This window comes from Passer domesticus, chromosome 2, assembly GCF_036417665.1.
Source record: "Passer domesticus isolate bPasDom1 chromosome 2, bPasDom1.hap1, whole genome shotgun sequence".
Classification (NCBI taxonomy): Eukaryota; Metazoa; Chordata; class Aves; order Passeriformes; family Passeridae; genus Passer; species Passer domesticus.
Window position 1 is genome coordinate 27,980,272 of NC_087475.1, and position 24,030 is coordinate 28,004,301.

Consider the following 24,030-nt stretch of genomic DNA (forward strand, 5'->3'; position numbering starts at 1 on the left):
CGTCACCAGTGCCAAACCTGCCCCTTTGGTAAAGCCCAGGATCTCATCTAAGGCCGTGCCCAATAACCACAGGCCACATAAACAATAGCCTTTGCAAACATGAATAATTGCCTCTGAAATGCACAGCAGCCTGGGGAGTAGCTCAATCTCTAGCAGAGAAAAGCTGTTCCCTGAGATGCAGGTATATGGGAACAAACAGGAGTGGAGGTGGGCACTTTAATTACAAATACAAACCCAGGCAGTCTGTAGCAGAAGCATCCCAACCTCCAGTTCTCTGAACACATTTAAAGGATGAAAGTGAGTGATTCATGTGTAAAAAAAGTCATCACTGAATATCCCAGTCCTAGGGAAAACTGAGTATTGTTTTTAAAGCCTGTTGCTTTCCCAAGATGTCAATTTGTGTGACAGGATGCTAGCTGTATTGTCCAAATGCTCTGTCAAACCTATCACAGTGACAAGGAAATACTGTGCTTCCCTCTGAAATTCCTTGAATACCTGGTGCCAGCAGTTCAGCTGATAATGCAGAGAGGGATGAAAGCAGACGGCCTTGTTTAGAAGAAGTGACTTTTCAAATGGGCTTTGACACGCTCCCTTCGTCTTTCTGTAACATGTCATTTCAATGCAAGCAACAGACTACAAATAAACCCTTTAGTACAGCAAAGGCTACAGCACTTCTCATATGTTCTGTAACTGAACTGCTACTTAATTGTTAATGTGCTAGTGATTATTCCATTACTTGGAATGTATAGAGTGTTGTATTTCAGTCTCTGAGCTCAGATTTGGCTCTTTTCAAGATGCTTTTCAGGTTTCTGATCAAACTGCTAAGCATAACATACCCTCGTATGTTAGGGTAGGTCTCTGGTGCTTATAGTGGTATTGTTTTGATAGGGAAATTATAAGACTACTTCCTTTGAGTGCATTGAACACCCACCAGTTTCATCTACATGATTCTCTTTTATTAACTCTGTCAACTGCCATACAGAATGTGCTCTTTGTGTCTCATGGCTCGAATCCAGCTGCCGCCAGCATCGCTGAGAACTTCACTGCAGACTTCAGGGGGGTTTCACCTGCACAGCTGTGCCTGATGCCTCACCTCAGGGAGGAAGCAGTCTTGTTCATCTTCAGCTGCCAGGCTGTACTTTTGAAACAGGGATATTCAGACAACCCACGTCCTCTCAAGTGTCTCAGCCCCTCCTAGTCTGGGAACAGTGGTGTTTATCCCTCACAGGCCTGGAGTCAGGCACCTCAGCATACACCCTACCTCAGCAGATGGAAGTGAGAGCCATCACACAGGGAGCATGGGACTGTTCACAGAGACACAGCTCTGTCCCTCTGTGCCTTCCAGGGTAAAAAATGCTGGAGATTACAGATTTTAAATTCCTAATACAAGAGAAAAATCTCTAAAGGAGAAAAAAGCCTACCTAGAAAACAAGGCTGGGCTGACTGTGTCTGTTTAAAAGGACCATGCAAAATGTGACCAGGAAGTACTGCATGCACACCATGTACTTTGTATGGTAGAAGAAATACATCCCTGTGGCAACAAGTGCCTCAGCACAGAGCCCGAGGTATGCCCTGGGCTTTGCCTCTCCTGGCTTAGTCCCAAAATATATTAAAGTAGCCTGGAAGCTGCTTTGACTCGTATCCAGCTATAAGGCTCCAGTGGACCATGGAGGCACACAAGGCAGGGTGTAGTAACGGTTACAGGTTTTCTATGTTATCTGAAGCATCTATGGCAACTTGTCAGACTGATCCATAGGAAGATAACTAACGTCTACTCAGCTGCACATGAGCTCACCCTCTTAAGACAGGTCCAAGGCTTTAGAGAAAAAAGCGTGTTTACATGAGAGAGAATATGTTTCCCATATTTGTTGCTTCCAAACCGATCTACAGCACTCAGGCTATCATGGGAATTATCCTTCTGTGCTTCAGCCCCTCCCTTTAAAGCAAGTTCCTACTATGCAACACAACAAACAATTCTGCTAGTCTACTTACCTGTACAGGTCATGCTCAGGCTCCATTACTACAATTCACTTCCAGGACGGCCTCCCTTCCCTGCTGGATAACCTTCAGAAATGTGAGGCTAAGAACAAGAGCAGCACTACACAATGGCATGCTGTGTTTGAGCCACCTAAAGAATATGCATCAAGGGTCTGCCTGGATTTCCTACAGGTTGGAAAGTCAGCATTAGTCCTTTCTCACACTTGTAGAGCAGTTTCTCATATATATATATATATGGGAAAACTTTGTGTTTCCCTGTGAGAGGAGACTCCCCTTTTCCAGCTGCAGCACAGTCAGGGAGTTTCATACACATACATCTCAGATAAAGCTGCAGCTAAAATGCAGCTAGAAGAGCTGCCAACATGCAGGATTTAAGCACAGGATGGCAGCAGCAACTATGTCAGGCATGGGAGAACAATTACATATGTGGCCCTCAGTGCTTTCATAGCTTCATGGTGATGGGAGTCAGGCTGTTGCAGGTTCCTTCATGGTGAATGTTAAATTAATTAAGTAAGCAGATTGAGAATGCTCTAGCAGCCACCTTCAGAAGAAGCCTTGGAGGTTTCATGTGCTTTAACTTCATGTGTTTAGTTCATATTACCAGTTCAGGTCCTCTCCTAGAAACCCCCCCCACCCCCCCACTTACAAACCTTTAGTATTATTTTAGCTTTTTGCTTATGCATTCATCATAATCTGTGAAAATCAGAGCTGACACAACGACAAAAGTTGCCACATTGAATACATTGTTTACTTGGCTTGAACAGTTATTTTTATAGTCTCTCCAGAGAAAGTTTCTTACTCAAATTTGCCAGAGGTACTCATCAAGTTTAACTAGAAACTTGGCATTTCTTCTTCCAAAAATTCTTCGAATTATATTTTCCAGCAACAGACTAATTGACAACATCTTGCTCCACTAGGCACACATCCTCCTGCATTAGATTTCCTCAACCTATTAACACTTGGAGTTGATGGAGGTGGTCAGCTGTTGGGCGCTGCATTGAACAGCCAGTAGATGGCTCACCTAGCAGGCACACCGATCAATCTCCCAAATTCAATTCGGTGTAAATGAGGGATAAAATTCCTGCCAGCTCGTGACAAGAGTGATTCTTCATTCCCAGACTGAGATTTTTCTGGTGTTCTGCGCTGTATATTTTACATACTGAATCTCTCACCATTTTAATTTTCCCCAAGGCTTTCATGCTGTTCTAAGGGAAACAACTGCTCTTTTTCAAACTAGTGGGACGAGACAGCGTGTTTGACAGGAAAAGCCTAAAATTTATGTTTCTCTTGCTTCATGCTTAGACTTGAATTTACCAAAACAGCTTCTCCAAGAAGTAATAGTTCCTTGTTATTTATATCCACTGAACACCACAGTCACCTGTGTGATCCAGAACTGTCTGGTGTCTGGGTTATTTACATATTGATAGCAGCAGACATTTTAACCTGGAGGAAGGGCAGAATTACTTTAAATTTTATTTGTGACCAGTAAGGAATAACCACCTTGCTGCAATTTTTAGATTAGAAACACTACCTCCCAAAAATTTGGGCTAGGTGAGTTTACCAGCACCATAAAATACATTATGATATATGCCTTTGGACTCCAGAAACCATGGACCTGTTTGCAAGAGCTCTGCAGCAATTACTATTAGTTGCCTATAGGGCTGCAAAACAATGCTTCTAGGTATAACAAATTTGTTAATATTAGTGTGACTTGCAATCTACAGTGTAGTGAAGGTGGAAGGGTGTGAGGAGAGATGGTAATCCAGCAGCCATGATTTCAGGGTGGTCAAGATATCTAGCCACAAAAAAGGAGTTGAGTTCTGCATCCTAGAAACATGTTTATTAAAACAAAGTTTAATTTAACGTGAGCTTACTACCAACATCTGTTCCAGCTCTACAGAAGACAAAAGAAATGGGTTAAAGTCTGGCTGTCCTACCAGCCACCAAAGAGTAAAGCTGTTTATAAAAGAAAAAAAAGAGCCCTCAAAATTTCTCATTCTACAAAGTCTCATCCATTCTGTTTCCAAACTGTATAACATTTATAAGTTTTAAGAATTAAACAGTGTATTTCTGCTTCTGGCTCTTCAAAGCTATTTGATGGATTTACCATTCTCAGCTCTAAGACAGAGAGTTCACTGCATGTCCTGCCTTGCCTCCTGTCTCCTCCTGGTGTGTGGACACCAAGCTCTGTGCAGACAGCAGCACCAGCTCCTCTCAAGCCCACATGTTGCCCAGGAGCACCCAGCATCAGTTCTTTTGGGGCTGGTTATCTTTCTAAACCACATGTGCCCTACCTGTGCCACCCTTCTCCACTCTCCACTGCTGTACATGCCTGTCCCATCATAGATCCCAGATCAGATGTAGGCATCATTTTACTGTGTATAAGGTTTTTTCTAACTTGCCCTGAAGAAGCAACATACACATTTTTAACATAAAATGTAACTAAATAAAATATATCAAGTTGATTTGGGAGGTAGCTCTCAAAATCTGTCCTGTTCAGGCAGGAAGGTTACTACACCAACTGACTCTAGGCAACACTTCAAGATGCTCTAGAAAGTACTGAAGGAGCTACTACCAGTATGGCCTAGTTGTGTGTGAGCTGATTCAGGCAAAGAGAAGGCTTCCTCCATTCCTCCAGCTGGTTTTCATGTACATACAAGCTTTTTACTCAACAGAAAGTCAAAACAATATGGTCCCATCCCAACAGCTAGAATTGAGAGGAGCTGGCAGGTAAGACATGGTCTTCCCCTCTCCTGTACTTCTCCAAAAACACTCAGTTAGCACTGGCTTGCTCATGTGATAGTGTAAGCAGAATTTTGACCTGTTTGACTCTTTCAAAGCAGATACTTGACTCCAGCAAGTACTTTCTCAGGGTGCAAAGTCACAGGTGAGCAATAATGTACCTGTATGGCACTCCAGTGTAGTTTCAATGCACTACCTTTTTAGGAGACTGAAAAAAAAAGCAGAAAGCTAAAACATATTTTCATCATCTCTCTTTTGTCCTTGGACTTGATTTTACTGCAACCTGTAAGATGGGATCCTTTAAAACTTCACCCCCCTTCATGGAAAATTCCCTCTCTGATTGCCCTAACTTTGGTTTAGTAGAGGTCACATAGTGTTAATGATGGGAAAATATTAAGGTTTGTATGCAATCAAAGCTTCCCATACTTCTTCTAAGTTGTTGGTCTTCAAGGTACAGAGATGCTGGCTCTGGAGGACCAGTCACTGCTTTACACTAAAGAAAGCTTCTGAGAAGCACAGTGTTTCCATGTGACAGCCATCCTTCAGTCTTCCACACAGAAAACAAACGTACCCAACACTAAGCCATTGCTGATGTACTCCAAAAAGACAAGATATAATCTTCACTATAACATTTCCTAGGCTCTACTCATTACATATCACTCTGCTTTGCTTTTACACTCAGGATGGCAGTTAAATGCAATTAGTGACCCCATTTCTTCCAAGTCACTTAAGGATTTAACCAAATTTTAACATAGCTGTTTTAAAGAGCAGTTAAATAGGTGCAATGAAGATTTGCAGACATTGATAGTTTCGTATTGTTTTGTTAAAATAGATGTTATCTATCTATCTCCAGTAGTCTGAGCTCAGAGTTGGCCAGCAAGTGACACAGGAGATACTTGGAGAAGTTAATGGACAAAGGGGAGCAATTTCCCAGCTCTGTTTAAAGCAGAACTGGTCTTGCCAGCCCTCACAACTGTATTCTCTCCTGACCATGTAAGTGTGTTTCCTGTAAAACATTCAGTCCTCAAAAAAGAGACACCAGAATTCAAGGATGAAAGCAGATTTTTGTAGTGGAAATATTGCAAAGATTTTCTGCCAGAAAAATCTTTTTCAGCAACTTGAGCATCCAACTCAAAATAGCAGCTCATGTTGCTGGAGTCACTGCTTTCATCCAGCATCACAGCGAAAAGATGTGAGCTGGCATGGCTCAGCAGTCTGCAGGAGAGACGATGACAGCTTTCTGAGGGTGCAGATTGCTTTTGTTCTCCAGATAAAAGCTCTCTTACCATAGCAGTCTCAACATCCCCTTTTACCAGCCTGGCAAAGCAAGGAGCATGAAGAATGGGAATGTGTTTCTATGGCATCACTGGCAGAACAGAAAATTCAGTAGAGTTTACTCCAGCAGAATGAAAAACCCAGGACAGTTGTTAGGCACAACTGGATTGTATTTGCTGGGGTATAAATAGAAACACTGCAAAACTGATATATGTCTTACAAATGCAAGATATTTTTTTCTCATCTTGGTAGTAATGCCAAATAGCTTATGGGGAAGAAACAAGAAAAGCAAGTCAAAGACTTACCAGTTTCAAACATGTAGCAGCTTAATACATGAGATTTTAGTCTTCACCAGTTCTCTAGCTGAATTCAGGACCTTTATTCTCTCACAACCTCATTTGGGGATGTCTGAAAAAGAACTAATAAACTCTTAATGCTCTCTCTATCTCTCTATCCAGAGTGGCCAAGGCTTTCATAAAATTACTCTGTTCAGCTTTAGACATTCATTTCAAGAAAGATGAAGTCATGGTGGAGAACATCCAGGTAGAAGCACAAGCAGACAGAGCTCTAGAAATCATGGGTAATGGTGCAAGACTGGATGAATCAGAGCTGTTTTACATAAAATATGACCAAGCTGAGGTCACAAATACCTAGAAAACTATTGCAGAGCAGCAGGAAATAATCCTTCATGTCTGTGGAGGTAAAAAACAGGAGAAGCAGCTCCAAGTGAATGAAGAGAGATATGCAGATGAGACCTGCAGAGAAGCTGCCTAACAGCAGGAATGGCAAGCAGTGGAATAAAGAGATGAGGGAAAACTGTGTAGTCTCTGTCACTGGAGGTTCCCAAGATGCAGTTAGATGAAAGTTTGTTGGTGTGGAAGAGAATGATTCTCTTAGTATGAACCAGGAGGGTAACTTCTCCGAGTATGAATCAGAAGATAACTTCTTGAGGTCCCATCTTGTTCTGGTGTTTTTTTGACAACTGAGTAATTTGATAACTCTTATATAAAATAAGCACTTATAACAGAAACACCTTTTTTCATTTTCTGACAGGATGCACTTTAATTTACTAATGCAATGAATTATCAAAGTTTTGTATAATTCTCTGTAGAATCTGATGGCTTTATAGTCTGGTCTTTTTGGGTGTGCCTTGGATGTACATATACTTTTAAAGAAAGTGCAGCTGAAAAGATGCAAGAATCTTGTTTTAATTAGGTTAATTTAGTGTAGTTCTGAGATTTGTTTGATAAAGTGTAAACTTTATTCTATTAACGTTACTTCATCATCAAAATTGCTGAAAAAAGTGGGAGATGAAGTATAGGAAAAATATTTTTCTGGCCTTGCAAAAGGAATTTTTATGTTAAAATACTTGGCCACAAATATCACACACATAGACACAAACTACAAAGCTGTCAGATGTGATAGAAATGAAATATAGGGAGAATTAATTTCTTCCATGTTTAGTAATAAGCTGCATGAAGGCCATAAGACGGAGATGCAATATGCACACCAGTAAGTATCTATGGCCCAAGTTTTCCAATAAAGATCCACGAGAACTAAAGAAGTGTTTGCAGTATCACCTGAATTGCAGGCAGTGTAATCCAAGGAGACCCTTCAGCCTCTCATTGCTGCAATTACAGTGTGCCAGGACAGTAAAAAAAGCACTTAAATCTACAGCTGTAAGCTATTCTTCTTCTTTCTTATAATCCTGATAAATATGAATTATCCATTAATTGCCAAAATTATTTTTAATCTTCTTAGAATTATCTTAGCCAGTTTTAGCCAGCTCTGCTTTCTGCCTTGCACTGCTGTGTTATCCACAAGCTGAATGGAGTGCCATACCTCCAGCCAGACAAGTGGCATTTCTCCTCTGCCAGGGACCTACTGCTCTGCTTCCCAAGAGCCCATCTCTCCCCCAGAGCCTGGCACATCCAACTCCACCCCTCGCTCTGTCATAGCCATACTACAGCTTAGAAGCTGTGTGGGACCTAGTCAGGCCATTTCTCCAAGTGCCTCCTCAGCCCCTCCTCTCTTCCTTGTGAAGTCCAAGTGTGATCCACCAGCCTGTGGTGAGGTAAATCTGTGTTCTTGGCTGCAAGTCTCTCAGACAAAGCTCTTCATGGCATGTCCAGCCCTGAAAAAAAAACAAAACAAAAAAACCAAAAAACCCAAAGCAAAGCAAAGCAAAACAAAACAAAGCAAAACAAAACAAAACTCACAAAGCCCAGTGAGAACCTCCTCCTCCACAAGCTCCAAACATCCAATGACTGATGAGTAAGCACAAACTTCCAGCAAGTTCTGCCTCTTCCTAGCCTAGAGGGATGCTAAATAGCTCTAACACTTCTGCCCCAGTCTGCTCTGAAACCTGTTCAAATATACCAAAGGGAAACAAGAACAGTGACTGACATTAGTGGAAGTCATCCAACACAGGTATAGTCCTGGCGCAGGTATTAGAATCTTTAAGGTTGGAAAATACCTCTAAGAACACTGGGCCCCACTATTAGCCCAGCACTGCTGAGTCCACCACAAAACCATGTCCCAGCTGCCATTCCACATGATATTTTAACAATTCAAAGGATGGTGACTTCCCTGGAGAGCCTGTTACAATGCTTGACTACCATTTCAATGAATAATTTTTTCATAATATACAATCTAAACTTCCCTGGGTGCAACTTGAGACCATTTGTTCTTCTATTGATTATCACGTGGGAGAAGAGAAAGATCTCCAAATGGCTACAGCCTCCTTTCAGGTGGTTGTAGGCCTCTTCTGAGCCTCCTCTCCTCCATGCTAAACACCGTCAGCTCCCTCAGCTGCTCCTCATCAGGCTTGTGCTCCAGATCACTGCCCATTTACCAGCTTCATTGCTCCTCTTTGGACACACTTCAGCGCCTCAATGTTTTTTTTGTAGTGAGGGGTGGATATGTTACATTTCTCTACCATTTGAAACATGACACAGGGAAGCACCCATCTCCCCTCAGCCCTGCAACTGCAAAACCATTAGGAGGACCCTAGTGGAGGCACATTAGACCACAGTGAGAGGGTGATTGAGTTACAGAAAGCACATGTCTCTCCCAGGGACATGTCCTGGGCAGTCCCAGTCTGCCTGCCAGCTCAGGCTTCTCTGAGCTAACCGGTTCCTCTATGTGCACTGCTCAGGGCGAGGGCTTCACTCGGAAAGGCAGGTCCTGCCCAAGTGCCTTCTTTCCTGCCATGTAATTCCTGTGTTTCATCTATGGTAGCTGCTCTGTGTATATGTATCCCTCAATTTCCAGACCCTGGGTTCAGGCCAGAATACCCACGTCTTCCTTCAGGCTGGTGTGTAACTAAGTTTTGTCCTACTGACTAATTGCTCGAACTCTTGTCACCATCCATAGGCACTTGGCACAGCACAGAGATTTCTGCTGGGGAAATGTGAGTGGGTCTCTCTGTGCTGCCATGGGCCAGACATCCCAGCTTTCTGTCAAGCTGTCTTTGCCTATGCCTGCAACTAAGAGCTTGAGCCTCTCACAAGGCCAGTTTAAGGCGCATCCTCCTCCCCTCCCACTGCTCAGCACAGGATGGCTCCAGTTCTGCTTTGTGAAGCTCAGCAACCCAGTCCATTCCATCACGTTGTGATTCCTTCCAAGCCTGGAAGCTCTATGCACTCTGATTACCTCCAGACCTGGAGGCCCCATTCCATTTTCCAGAGTCATGTAACACAAACTCCACCAGGCAATTGGCTCCAGGCAATGGAGCAGCCAGCAGGCAGGACCCACCAAAGGGCCACTGCAGCCTGTGCTTGGCTCTGCTGCCTTCCAGTTATGTCACATTTCCCATTCCTGTTTCTACCCTTGGTGCCCTCTCTCCAGTGCAGGCTCCTGGTCTGGACAACAGCACTCCATGCCAAGACTTTTGCCCTGGTTTCTGCTTCTGCCCAGCTTCATCCCTCCTCCCCAGCTGCCCTCCAGTCTTCATTTCTCTTCTAACCAGAGAGCACAGAGCACCGTCCCACCCAAATCCTGGTATAGAGGTGTGGCAGCACCCTGTGGGGTTTAACTCCTAGGTAGAGCTCAGAATAATTAAGGGGCCAGATGGATTCCTCCCACAGTTTGGCGGCCCTGGGAGAGCTGGGATGTGCATACATTACCCCTGCAATCCTGCACACGGCGTTCTGACACCGCACAGCTCCTGGTTTCATGCTGTTCCAGGCAGCCCTTGATGGATACAGGTTTGCAGCATACAGACAGGACCTTTGCCATGTCAAAATGCCTGCGAGCAGCAACCACCCATGTTGGCAGGCTATTAGGTTTCTATGGAATTTTGACAAGTCTCCAGATGAAGATCAAACCATCTCAAATCTCCTGAGGGGCTAAGAATTAAAAAAAAAAAAAAAAAAAAAATCCCACACCAAACTGATTTCACATTTCAGGATTCCCTGCAGCTTTGTAGCTAATTTAGAATCTGTTGATCCTGGTGCCAATAAATAGTTTAAACTATCTCTGTACTCAGACTTGGTTTCATCCTCAGGTTAGCATTGGTTGTTTAGCTAGCAAGTCAGAAATCTAACAATACATATAGAAGATATATTTGTGCATATTTGTTCTATTAAGCAGAATGTCTCATGTTAGTTAAACATTTCTCTGGAAATCCTGCTTTCTCAGAAGCAGGTGAGTGCATTATTAATATAAGTGCTAATGCACTGCCCCCCAGTGGAGTTGGACTCCTGTTCAGGAGATTGAGCTTTGCCAACCTTCACTTGTGAAGTGTGTAAAGAGAACACTCACGGGACATATGGTAAAGCAAAATTTAAATTAACCATTGGTGGGGCAGTATTAAATCTATTCAATTTTTTTTTCTGGGGAGGATGATTCACATCTATTTTAAATTTGAAGTACAGTTAGTGCTGTCCCTGCATTTCTCCTTTCTCAGCAATCACTGCAGGTAGAGGGAACAGAAGCTGTTTGTGGGTGATGCTTCACATTCCCAAGATTCTAAGAGGAGCTATAGGAAGTTCTCATTTTTAGAGAATAGCCAAGTCTAAAATGTCTTAAGATGAGGTATTACACATAACTATTAAAGCAGCTGTCAGGACCTGTATTTATTTAAAACAACATTCCTCATCATCTGGTAGGAAAACGTGTCACTTTCTGGTAGGTACCAGAAAAGATTATATTTATTTGATCATACTGGATGCTTCTGGAGATAACTGTAAATACTCCCACTGGCTCCTTGTTTCCATACATCTTTGGACTGTCATTGCTTCACAGAGGTCCCTTTCCTATCCTCATTTAGTTTCTCCTACAGCAACACAGAATATTATAAAACCTGAGGTTAGGTTCAGAATTACAGTCAGACTCATGACATGTCCAAAGACTCTTATCAAAAAGCAGCTTTACATTACTACAAATTTTTAAACATGCAACTAAACATCTAGATGACAAAAATCAAGACCATGACAGTCATGCTCTTTAAGACTATGACACTCACTGTTGTGTCAATTATTCTCTGGTGTCATCCTCTTCATTTTTTCCACAGTGCTCTGCCATATTTCCATCACATCACCTCTGTGTCAGGCCAGGGTAGCACTTCTGAAACTGCATCTCCTTGTTTTCTTGTGCCCATGTCACTGGAATGGGATGAGGCAGTAGATGTGCTTATGAGTGATAAAAATATATTTTCTTCTCAGCAGCTCAGTTGGGTTGTAGCACCATAGAAGGCATCTGAATCAGCTAAATGGACAGTTTATGAAGTGGAGAGAAGAAAAAATAATTATTCAATATTTATTTAATATAAATATACTCCCTCACCTGGCACAGCACTAGCAGCAGGAATGTGGCTTCCCTTCTGCAGATACATTTTCTGAACACCACATAGGCTTGCCTTCCAGGTCATTCCTTTGGCAGCCTGAATTCCCCGCTTTGCCTGTGCTTTCTGGAGTGCTTGCTGCCAGCTGAGCAGCATCAAAGCTTGGCCTTCATATATTGCAGGGTGGCCTGCAGTGTGTGCAATTGTTTCCAGTTACCTCAGTTCCCAGGCTACAGGAATCAAGGCTGAGGCACCAGCGGGACCCATGGAAGGCAGACCCAAGGACGCCTGCTCAGCTACCTGCAGCAAGCAGCCCCTGGACACTACTGGCCCCTTCTTCCAAGATGGGTGCTCGTAGCCTATTCCCTCTCCTGCAAAATCACAGTAGAGACATTGCACAAATTAAGTGTGCAATATGTCCTTGGTAGGCAGTACTTGGCTCCTAAGTTCCCCTTGACAGGAAGCTTTAATTCCTAATAAAGAGGGCACCATGTAATCCTTCGACTTTGATAAAACATTTGACACTCATGCATACAGAACATGAGACCGGTCCTACAGGTCACATCAAAAGAGCAACCACTGAACTGAAGACTCCTGCCTGGTCTCTCAAAACCAGTCTTATTTAGGTGAGTGTATTGGGCTGCAAGCTGCAATGACAAGCAGCTGAAAGTGCCATGCTGGAAAGCAATAGCTGCTCCCAAACAGGCAGGGTGCAGTCACAAGGCTGCTGCTTCATAGGAAGGAGGTCAAATGGTTACTTCCACAAGCTTTGTGTGGCAAGGAGGTGGTGTTTCAAAGTTTTCCTGAGTCGTGTGATGGTGGTGTTGGGAGAATAGGCATGGAGAAATAGGAGAGATGTCTTTTATCAGACCAACTGACAGACCTAGAAAAAATAAACATTTCAACCCCCGTTTGTTTATGAGGTCCAGAGAGCACCAGAAAAATCCATGCTAACTGCAAGGCAGAGGCAAGAATTCTTGGATCAGTCTTGTTATGCTAATGAATCCCTCCACATGAGAGAAAAAGGTGGTTAACACCTGTGGAGCATGGGGGGGTGTTACTTGGGAACAAAGTGACAGGCTGTGAGCTCCTGCAGAGAGGAGAAAAAAGAAGGGGAGGAGAAAACTACAAAAAAAAAAAGTTATTAGCACTTGTGTTGTATTTTTAAATATATTATTACATTTCTGGTATTTTGTAATTAACCCAAGTTAATTGTGAGCTCTTGGTTTGCATATTTCAGCCCAGAGGATAACCAGTTTTAAAGCTAGCTTGCTACCTTGAAAGGCTCAGCTTGACATAGCCTACTAATGGGTTTATCAGATAAGGTACCACTAGGCTTAATGCACTCCTTAATTAGGAATGTAAACACCTTCATTAAAAAAGAAATGAGGGCCTCAGAGAAATTATTAAGAGATTTCATGATTATCGACTTGAAAGAGAAAGTATTCCAAGAGAGAAACCCATTTCTGCCTCCTTCTCTAGGAGCAAAGGCAGCGTACTTTGCAATTGCAACCCTACTAAGCATGTTGACCATAGAGATGCCACTGCGCTAGGACATCCCTGGAGTTTTGGGACATCGTGGCTGAAGAGAGATGTGAAGGACACTCAGCCTCTCTGAAGTCATGTGTGTATAAATAGATGTGTTTGTGTACACACACATGCCTGTAAACGCGATTCCTGTAGGCATGTCCAAGTGATGGGCTGGAACTTCAGCTCTTCTCAGCCAAGGTGGAGCTTGCTGCCTCTCCTGCCTGTGCATGTGGTGGTTGGCACAAAGCAGCCTCAGCAGGCCGTGGCTCGCCAGTACCCACAGACACGGGGCTTTGGCTGCCCAGGCGCCTTCCTCTGCCCAGCACTGGGACTGGTTCAGCCTCTGTGCTCCTTCCCCTCACTGAAGCCCCATGGCGAGCCTTGCCGTGAGATGGGGCCCATGGGGGCTGCTCGCACGGACCATGCCCCTGCCGGGCCCCGGGGCCCGCAAGCCCCGGCGGGCGCTCCGGGCCTGCAGCCGCCGCTCCCCGGGCACCCGGCACGGCGCCGGCTCGCTGTGTGGGCCCGCTCCCCGCGGATGCCTCCCCTCCCTCCGCTCTCTCCCCCTGCTCTTCCCAACAATGGTGGCCCGGGCGGCTTGGGATGCAGCTTTCAATTTAAATGCAGCCAGCCTTTAGTTTACAAAAATAATAAGTCCCTCTTCAAACACAGTTATGTAAAAAGTAGAATAATAAAAAACTTAATGTTTGTTGGCAGCATACGTATCCCTTTGTCTCTGAGACAGAGGCCCATTGACAAACAAGAGGCTTTTCTGGGATTCTAATATCAAGTACCAAAGTGTACATGGCCACGGCATACTGCTGCCTCCATTACCTTTGCCAAACAGTGAAACTGCTGCACCACTGATCAGTGCACTTGTACCAGGAGGGAGAATTCATGGCCGGGACTCTCCCATGGCATCCTGCCCCGTGCAGGGACCTGCTGTGCAGTACCTGCAGAGGCACTGCCATGCTGGGCTGTACCTCCCTCCCGCTGCACCCCAGCTGCTCTTCTCTGCGCCTGTCACATGCAGCAATGCAGATGTTTGCATGTAAACCATGGGAAAACCAGAACTGTGTGCTGATCTCTCTAACAATATTTGGCTTTTAGTTAAGAAATGCAAATTTACTGTGGAGCTAAGAACAGACATTATTTGCTGAATGGTCACCATGGGACTTTTATTCAATTTAAAATTTCAGTAAATTTTGTCAATGGTCACTGCAGGATTTATTCCTGTTACAATTTCAATACATTTTGTCAATGGTCACTGCAAGATTTCATCTCAGTTCCTTCATGTGAAGTATTTCTAAATTTCAACCATTATTGTATTAAATAATAATACAATAATAAACACAATAATGAACCATTGTTGTATTTAAAGAATGACAGTGTCTACACTGTCATCTGCTTCCCAAATATGATGATCTTTGATCTGATCAGCAGCTCCCAGGAACAGACCTTGAGAAGTGGAAGCAAAGTGTGAGCTCAAATCCTTATTGCACCTAATAATGAAAAACAAGACTCAGACTGTTCTTACTTTGTTACTTGTCACCTAGAAGAGTAAAGCACGGCGAAAAGGAAAAGGTGTTAGAAAAGCACCATCATTGATTTGGTAGTTTGTACTTTCCTAACAGGCTTTTAATTTTCTGCTCCAAATGGAAAGCAATACTTGTCTCAGGAGAGCTTCTGAATTTAAATTGTTTCCATATCAGCAGTTTTACCTTGCCCCTTGAAGCAAAATTCCAAAAACAAGTTTCCTGTCCCTTGGGTAGGAGTAGATGGGGAAACTTCTCAGGAAATGGTGATGGAGAGAGCACTGAGCAGATGTGGCACTGAGACAATCCAGTGAATGACTGTGTTGCTGCTCATTAATTTTCATCTTAGAAGTATTAGTCTGGGAAGTCTAGCATGTTCACTTGCAATTTTTCACGGTGATGTAAGATCCATCCTCCCACTATTTCCATGGAAAACTCAAATGCCCTCTGGCAGTTCTGAGCTGGCAGCAGGGTGAGCTCACCTGGGTGGTGGAGCAGGAGATCTGCTGGGGAGGATGGGGTGCAGCCCTAATGTGCCCCCAGCACCACCACCTTTGCCAGTGCTTCTCAAAAGAAAAGCCCAAGCCCTCTGAAAACAAATACCTAAGCAAGGAAACCAGAAGGAATAATATGACTGTTGTAGCACTTTCTGCAAGACATTAGGAGGAGCTGAAAATAATCAGAAAGTCTTCTTGGAAATCACCCTAGAAAAGCAAGCAGAGGTGGAAAGCAAGCCTGTTCCACTGAGAAGAATCCTTCTGGGGACTGGCCAAAGCATTCAAGATTTTTTCCCCATTATATATATATATATATATATATATATATATATATATATATATATGTGTGTGTGTGTGTGTGTGTGTGTGTGTGTGTGTGTATGTCAGAAATATAAGGTTTCTGGGTTTTTTTACTTAACTATGCAGCAGGACACATTACAGATTTATTGTTTTATTTATTTTATTTTTAAAATTTAGTTATAGTAAAACACCCCATAAGAGAGCAAAAGAGCCTATGTAACCTCTCCTAAGATCAGGGCAGCCTTTTGACTGGGAGAGATGCAAATCCCTAGCCACTTTTTTTCCCTAATATTCTCTTATTTTTATAAAGAAAATATTGCTGAATGGTCACCATGGGACTTTTATTCTATTTGCAATTTCAGTAAATTCTGTCACCAACTGCAGTAGCCTCCGTGGCAGGAGGTCATGAGTGCCTTTTCCCTTTGGTGTCCTTTCCCCACCCAAACACCAGTCTGTCTAGCATGAACATCACTGATGAGTATTTGTTGTGGTGGCGGGTTGTGACATTAATTAATTACCATTTTCCTGCCCAAAAACTCCATCCTATGCTCACTCCCCTCTCACATCCCCAAATGGCTTGGAGCAGCACAGAGAGGAGTTGCCTGAGAGCCATGTGCCCTGAGTGGACTTTGGAGTGGGAGTGGAGACCACAGTGGTCCTCCAGCAGCCTGGCAGGGTTGGGCTTTGAAGGGATGCTGCTGGCAGGTAAAACCAATGTCAGGCCAGGGGAGAGGCTGAATCAGGGCCATGCCAGCAGCAAGGGGCTGGGGCACAGCTGGCTTGGTACCAGCCAACAGTGTGTGCACTGTGGGAAACCCCAGGGTCCTCTCAGACCCTGTAAATGCCCCCTTTCTGCACAAATGTGTGTCAGTCATGCAAAGTGTGTTAGAAAACCCTGTCCTTATTTCCTGCTTTTGCTTTGTTCCTGCATGGTAGCCTCTTTTTCCCTCAAAGAATGTTTCATAAAGTTGGTGGGCTGCCTACCTGAGGCACCTACGCGTGCCTTTATGAACGGTGAGAAAACAGGTTCAAATATCAACTTCCAGACATAGTTTCCAAATAAGCAACCCTGTAGGAGATGGATGGCTTTTCATTAGGTTTGATTGTCCCCAGGTCCTCAAAACACAGTGCCCCCATTAACAAATTAAAGAATCTTTTGTCTCCTCTTGTCAATACTGTTCCCACTGGAAAAAGTATTGTTTCTGTACTCAATTAATCAATTATTTTTCTGACAGGGTTGCCAGATCACAGGGCAATTAAAGTTTTATGTGCAGCTTGAGCTGTTCTCACTGCCTTTTGATGTTTTGGGTAAAAAGGGAGAATAGAGTTGTCTCATTTTAGCACTTTTTACATCTCTCTGAAGAAATTCTTAAGGTATTTGCAAGGTCAAAGTGATAAAGAAGCAGTGGGAAACAGTATAGCTGGTGTTGTCCTACGAATGTAATAATGTTCTGTACAGTATTTTTTCACAACAATGCAAACTGTAATTAAGGCTGCAAAATAGATTTCTTCCATCATCTCTGTGTTTCCATTTACTTTTAATTCGCTGAGTTTATTCTGTCCCTGAGCATGCAGTGCCATCATTGTCATTCAGTGATGGGCTTCCCTCCTGAAAGCAAAACTCAGACTGCATCTTTTTTCAGAAGTCTGGAGCCAGGCTGAACTCTGAAGCCTGTGAGGCCCTGCAGTGAGGATTATATGCTTATCTCAGTTAAAAAGGATTTAGCACCATTGGGAGCATACAGAGATTATCTACTGAGCTCATGCAAAAAACTGTGATAATCTGTGGAAGAGGTGGTTTGTGAGGTTCTTCCCATAAACCCTGGGAACTCAGGGCAAGTGCTGGGTTTGCTGGTGGCCCTGTGAAGGACATGAAATGTGCCCACCTTTATTTATATGAAAGCCTTTGTCTCTGTTGTTAGCTGGGGTCTTGGATGTGAATTGATGATTGATACCAATTTGGTATTTAGCTACTTAGAGATTACATTCCTAGCCACAGACCTGATTACCAAACTGCTGCTTAGGAAACCCCAGAAAAGAAATGTGTATAGGCCTATTGGAACTGGCAATGTTGTTGAGACAGTGATTGTGTCTTTCCCTCTCACAAGGTTGTTTTCTGTTGTTGAAGTGTATCTATGTCAATGACACTAAAGAAATACAGAGATATGAAAAAGCCCCCATCTGCCTGCATAAAAAACATTTCTGTCCATTTGTTTGTTTTCTTCCTTTTTTCAACTGTATTTTAAAAACCAAAAAGTCTAGGATAGGAAATTATTTTTCCACTGTATTACTTACTGAAGCCAGAGAATTAGAAGAACTTGTAAGGTCATCCATTGAAAGCTCTGAGCTTTGGCTTAGTCCACCAGCTGTGGTAACCTCATTGTTTGCACATTTCATATATTCACTCTGATTATAATTATGGATGTTGTAAATAAATCATGACAGTGCTAGCTAATAATCTAAGTAAATTATCAAATTTGAAGGCTAACTACACAGAATTATGCTTGTTCTTGTTTAGACAGCATGAACTAAATATTTTCTACCTGGTGGTTTACTTATTAAATTACTTATTTAATTATTTATTTGTATCTACCAGTTCTTGATAGGGAACTGCAAGGACTGTATGGAGGGATTTTTGGTCTGAGAGGAGAAATATTTTTAGTAATAGGGTTCCAGTCATCTCTTTTTCTGTTCCCCAACTTTCTGCTTTGCATCTACAGGAAAGGAGCTGAGACAGGGAGTCTCTAGCATTTCTTGCTGTGGTTGCCATTGGGAAAATAGTCTTCCTTTTCCTGTCATCTTACAGGTATATTCTTACCAGCTATTAACGAATATGCCCAAAAGACAAATATAGCTGTAATTAGCAACCCCCGCTAGTCATGATGAGACTTGCTGTGTGTTGCACACCTGATCCACAAAGACACCATCTATGTTTTACACCTCCTCTCTGGAGACACCCACACGTCCCAAACAAAAACACAAATCAGGATCTCTGCGGGGCTTGGCAGACAGGCAGCCGGAGATCCCAAATTCCTTAGGAGCGATACCAGAGTCCCAGCAAAAAATACACCTCCAGCTCCTTCCTGCTCACTGCTTCATTCCAGCCCACAGGAGAAAGCCATTTGCTTCAGCTGAAGGAGAATAATTAAATAAGAACCAATTTATTTTAATGGTTAGGGGCCATAATGTCTGGTCAGTCTTTTTCCTGCTTCTTGTCAGGAGCTGGCTGGTTGAATGTATCTTCATAGGTGTCACTAGAAAGAAAAGCAGTCTTGGCACTAAAAGACCCTCTGTTGTGTGGATGGGATTAATGAGATGCAGATAGCATGGTGGAGATGTAATTTACCATGCCTGAAAACTGACAGCAAGCCCAAGAGCAGCCTGGCATATCTTGGTAGATACCTTCAGGTATCTCCCCAGTCGAGTGGCCCTACTCCAGAAACCTCCTTCATCTCCCTCCCCCCACTCCCATGTTCACTCCAGTGTTATAAAATAAGTGTTTTGAGTTTTGACACCAAAGGAAGAAAAACCCCAACCAAATAAACAAACAAAACCAACAGAAATAACACAGCCAATTTATGGCAGTGTACTTGAATGGGAGGATGAATACCAAAATTTAACTTTTTTGATATTGCAATTTGTGGGAAAAGCTTCCCCTGGAGTTCTAATCTAGCACTTTGAAATAGCTTTTTCTAGTTAAAAGAAGTATTCCCCATATGCTTGACATATTGCTGCATAAAATGAAGGAATGCAGGAGGGGAAAAAAGTATGTTTACATACAAAACATACCCCACATGCATATTTATATTAAGAGAGAGAAAAATATTTTATTTATGTATGTATAATTTGACACTTATAACATTTTATGTAAATAAATGCCAAATAAAGAAGACTGTATGGAACATTAGAGGGCTATACTTCTTTGTTTCCATTTTTCAAATCTGGCTATGATTGCATACAAGAACCTCAAACAGAGAACATCTGGGTAGCTTGAAAGCAACTGAAGCATGGTTTTGCTGTAAGATAGACTCTTGCTGTAAAGTCACAGATTCAACATTTACTGCTGAAATTTTTGGTTCTGAGCAGCCTCAGACCAGGTTTATAATAAACATGGTAATTAAGAAGCACCAGTGGGGCCTTAATAAAATTAATATCTAAGGTCTCACAAAGTCTTTTATAAGTAGGGTACAGTTTAACATACATATGCATTAAGACTATATCCTTGGAACTTTTCCAGGCAACTGCACTGCCACAGACAAAGCTTTCATCCAAGTTCACGTTTGACACTTTATACAATGGAATTTCTATTTTCCATCTCTTACCCCCAGATTTAGGACAATTTATCTCTGATTCTCTTTTGTTTCTAGGTTTCAAAGTGCAATTTCCTGCACAAACGAATATACTTATGATTCAGGTTGTCCACCCACCCACCCAGTTACCTGTCTCAGCTAGCCCAATTGCTGGAAGGAACATATAAAGCAAGTTCATAGCTTGATGCTGGAGTGATATAATCTTTGCTTAATCTACTTAGTGTTTAAAAATGTAAATGTTAGTAGCTATCTCAAATGAGAGCCCTGCTCTCATGTAAGTTGTATGCTCGAATGTGGCACAAAACAGTAATTGTACTCTTCTGGGAGGCTAAAAGTCTCCTAGTGTCTGAGGCAAGGAAAATTGAAAGAGTAGTTTACATCTGGTAGGAGCAAAATGTCGCAACTGTATCTCAAACACTTACAATTTGGAGCTCTAAAACCCCCAGGGCATATTATGTGCTGTAACAATATAATTAAATTGGTTGTATCACACTAAAAAAAAAAAAAAAATCAATTTGAGCCTCTTTTTCCTGTCTCTTTTTTCACCTTAGAAAGAAATCCAGTACTTGAACGTGGAACATTAGCTCTTATTCAAAATTAATCATTTTAAGACACTAAAAAATTAGTATAATTGTTTGTAACATTGATTTCAGCCTTTCTTTTTTTCCCAACTGTTTCAATAGCTTTTCGGATATAAGGTTTGGCTCCTTCCTTGGGTTTAACTTCTTAAATCTGCAGTTTGCTTATCAAGAACAAAAAGCAGCTGATGCTTGCTAAAGAACGGAAAGCAGCTCTGGGCTTTCTCAGTGCAGCCACAGGAGCCAGCAAGGAAAGTGCAGCCCTGGTGTTCTGACTGCCCACACTGCTTGCCACTGGTTCACTCCCTGGCTCTGCTTTGGCTGCTCCATACGGATCTTTCCCAGACAAACTCAATGTAGTGTGGTCAGGCACTAATTGGTGTGGACACGAGCCAGGCTACTTCATTTCAGTGGTCAAGACGCAGCCCTCCTTTCCTCCATGGGAGGATTTCTCAGCAAGCCAAGAGGTGCCAGAATTCAAACTTGGTTCTTTATCTTTCACAGATTTTTGTAAAAATGGATCCCCTCCTGCCATGATCTTCCCAAAGAGAGGAAAGAGATGTGCAGTAAGGGGGTGTGGTGTCTGTGTGTGTGCACGACTGCACGTGCACATCTCCCCCTCTCTTTGTTTAGACCTCTGGGCATTGCTCCCATGTAACCTTTGTTCTGCTTATGAGCCCTTCTGTTCTTATTTTGGCAACACACACAAATATTTACTCATGTTCATAAACAATCACCAATTCTATCTTTTCAGGTAAAATATCAAGAGAGCATGGCTCACCTGGGTGAACGTAAATGGACTCACGTGTTCCCTTTCCTGATGGTAGGTATTTCTGTGTGCACATGTCTCTCTAGTGTGCAAAGATAACAGGGTTCTGCCTGGGTTATTCATAACCACCTGTGAATTGTGGCAGAGCCATACATGACCTGGGGACTGAACCTCAATGCAGTGATAATTTTCATTCCATAAAACACCAGAGAATGTGCAGTTTAAACCATGGCTGCTAGGAAGGAGGGGGAAGGAGAGACAGAGACAGAAAGTGCTAGAAAAGCACATTAGCCTGGCTATCACATGAAGCACAGCCCTATTGTTGTTGAGGCCTGAGGCAGTGCTTTATCTCTGGTTGTTATAGTTGTCCCTTGCAGTCACATTTATGAAGGCTCATTAGAGCTGGGAGTGATGAGGGTGTGAACTCTGGCATTTGCTTGTGTGGGAGAGCATGTGAGTTTACAGGTCAGGAATCATGGCCTTCAGTGTTTTAAGGAGTGGCAGTGTCAACAAACATGAATGTCAGTCTCTGAGAAACTCTTGGAAGTACCAGGTTGCTGAAACCTGTGTCTGCTCCCATTTAAATAGTGTCACCACTTCTGCTTCTGAGCTTTGGGCGTGTGTCACTCTGCAGTGCTGGCTCTGCTGCCTGTTGAGCCATGGCAGAGGTGCAAGGGGAGGGGGTGAGGCACGGAGGACGATGGCAGTGGAAGTGACAGTGCTCTGGAATGCTCTCTGGTGACAGGTCTCCCTGGTGTACTCTGCCAGTGCCGAATACTCCAACTGCGGTGAGAACGAGTACTACAACCAGACCACGGGCATGTGCCATGACTGCCCCAAGTGCGAGCCGGGTGAAGAACCTTACATGGTAATACCAGCTTCTGCTGCTGCTGGGGGGAACATGGCCAGCACCAAATGCAAAAAACCCAAATGCTTTGTTGTGTGGAAGTAACGGGTAGGAAAGGAAATGGGAAGGCTGTGGGTGCCTAAGCAGGAGCACCCACACCTCCGAGTGTGCCGTGGGAGTGAGGCGTCTTGCATGCACACCAGCAATCCATATCCCAGGGATACTGTAAAAATGGAAAGGTACAAGTTCCTTACACAGTCTCTGCTAGTCTGTTCTCATCTCAGTAGTTATTTAGAATCTGAGGCTGACGTTCCAATACAGAGTGATAAATTGGTCAGTCTGGTTTGCTTGCTGGTCCCTCACACTGACAAGTTAATTTTGCTCTCCTGCTAAGCTATTTTGGCACTAGAGGAACATGGGTGTTTCTGCAATACTTTAAATTATGGTTCCTAAGTAACCATTTGATTTACAGCAGATAATTGTTGCTTATTAAAAAAAAATAAATTACTGAAATCCTGTTTGGTTTTAATGGGATAAACATCCTATTGCAAGTATTTCACACAGTTGGTAGTCCCAAACAAGTATGTTTAAATAACCAGTTGGGCTTAGTTTTATTTAATCTAAATGTAATGTTCAGCTGGGACATGTGAGTTCAGAGGTTACAAAATCTCATCCAAACACTGCTTTTTGGGCTGTTCCCTCTGGGGTCTCCTGGCCTAAAACTGCTGATAGCCCTGCTGCAGCTGTGTTTCTCCTGTAGGAGTCTTCTCTACTCTTCCATTTTTAGTTCACTTTCTGTCCATGCAGCAGCTGAAATTAATTCCCACAGTTTGCTGGACTGGGATAGAAGTAGTATGGGGGGGCACTAACAAACAGTATAATTCTCCAGTTCCCCTTCTCCCTTTCCAGCACACAGCATGCTGCATCCTTATATCCCTGCATGGTGTTTGTAGGCTAGACACCAACAGGCCAAACAAGAGACTCCTCTCCCTTTGTGCTGCAAGGCCAGTGGGGCAGGCTGTGAACATTCTCCTTTGCTAGAAGTTGGTGTGCAGCACAAGACTGCTTTTGAGTGGCTGTGTGTTGTTGCAGACATGTGGATATGGCACCAAAGATGAGGACTACGGCTGCATCCCCTGCCCTTCAGAGAAGTTTTCCAAAGGAGGGTACCAGATATGCCGACGGCACAAGGACTGCGAGGGATTTTTTCGAGCCACAGTCATGACGCCTGGGGACCAGGAGAATGATGCAGAGTGTGGTCCTTGTCTCCCAGGGTAAGGACTTTTGCTCTACCCAAGGCACTGGAAGTACTTTTCTAATGTCAAAATCTCTAACAGCCTCTCCATGTCAAAGCTGTAGGTACAATACTGGTAAATTATTATTTTTCATCTCTGCTAAAACAATACATTTAAATGTTTCAAAAGTATTGGTGAGTTTAATAAAACAGTTAGGTCTGGAAGGGACCCTAAAGAAGATATTTTTCATCTTACTGAAATCTCAATGTTTGGAACAACTAGAAAATTTTTCCTCTTACTAGAAATGGAAAGGGAATGAAACAAGCACAGCTGCGCAATGCCATTTTAAATACTCAAAGAAATCCAGCTTGGCCTTCAGCTGTAGCTTCAGAGGGCCACCTTCTAAGTCCTGCCTCCTACATATGAGCTGCATGAAAGCACCTTAAATACCCTGTAGGGTCCATGCTGGCACTACAGCATGTTAGAGGCATAAAATATCTCCCCTCCAGATGTGAACAGCTGGCACATTTGTCAGCAGTTGACAGTATTAGCTAACATAGCTGTTCAGTGAGATTTACCACGGCATTTTAGTCTCTCGGGTCCTTTCTACACAACAGAGTGGAGTCTGA

General features: G+C 43.1%; 1 protein-coding gene and 1 long non-coding RNA gene across 15 annotated transcripts in view; one reads left to right on the forward strand and one right to left on the reverse strand.

Moving 5' to 3' along the window:
• The window catches only part of LOC135293583 (uncharacterized), a 33,070-nt gene extending 18,766 nt beyond the window's left edge, over positions 1-14,304 (reverse strand). For 4 of the 11 annotated variants that reach the window (XR_010355672.1, XR_010355668.1, XR_010355673.1 and 1 more), the window contains exons 1-6: positions 13,463-13,615; positions 11,483-11,724; positions 10,143-10,364; positions 8,235-8,380; positions 6,321-8,149; positions 1,993-2,163 (exon numbers count right to left, since the gene is read on the reverse strand). This is a non-coding gene — a long non-coding RNA (uncharacterized LOC135293583). Of the gene's footprint in view, positions 1-1,992; positions 2,164-2,654; positions 8,150-8,234; positions 8,381-10,142; positions 10,365-11,078; positions 11,294-11,482; positions 11,725-13,462; positions 13,616-14,164 lie in introns of those variants that run through there. The other 7 variants (XR_010355675.1, XR_010355676.1, XR_010355670.1 and 4 more) reach the window with 7 other exon arrangements.
• The window catches only part of EDAR (ectodysplasin A receptor), a 72,116-nt gene that overhangs the window by 24,784 nt on the left and 23,302 nt on the right, over positions 1-24,030 (forward strand). For 2 of the 4 annotated variants that reach the window (XM_064407937.1, XM_064407940.1), the window contains exons 2-4: positions 21,305-21,373; positions 22,065-22,187; positions 23,259-23,440. In XM_064407937.1, the coding sequence (XP_064264007.1) occupies positions 21,323-21,373; positions 22,065-22,187; positions 23,259-23,440 (356 nt within the window). In that variant the 5' untranslated portion in view covers positions 21,305-21,322. Of the gene's footprint in view, positions 1-13,393; positions 13,425-17,975; positions 18,469-21,304; positions 21,374-22,064; positions 22,188-23,258; positions 23,441-24,030 lie in introns of those variants that run through there. The other 2 variants (XM_064407938.1, XM_064407939.1) reach the window with 2 other exon arrangements.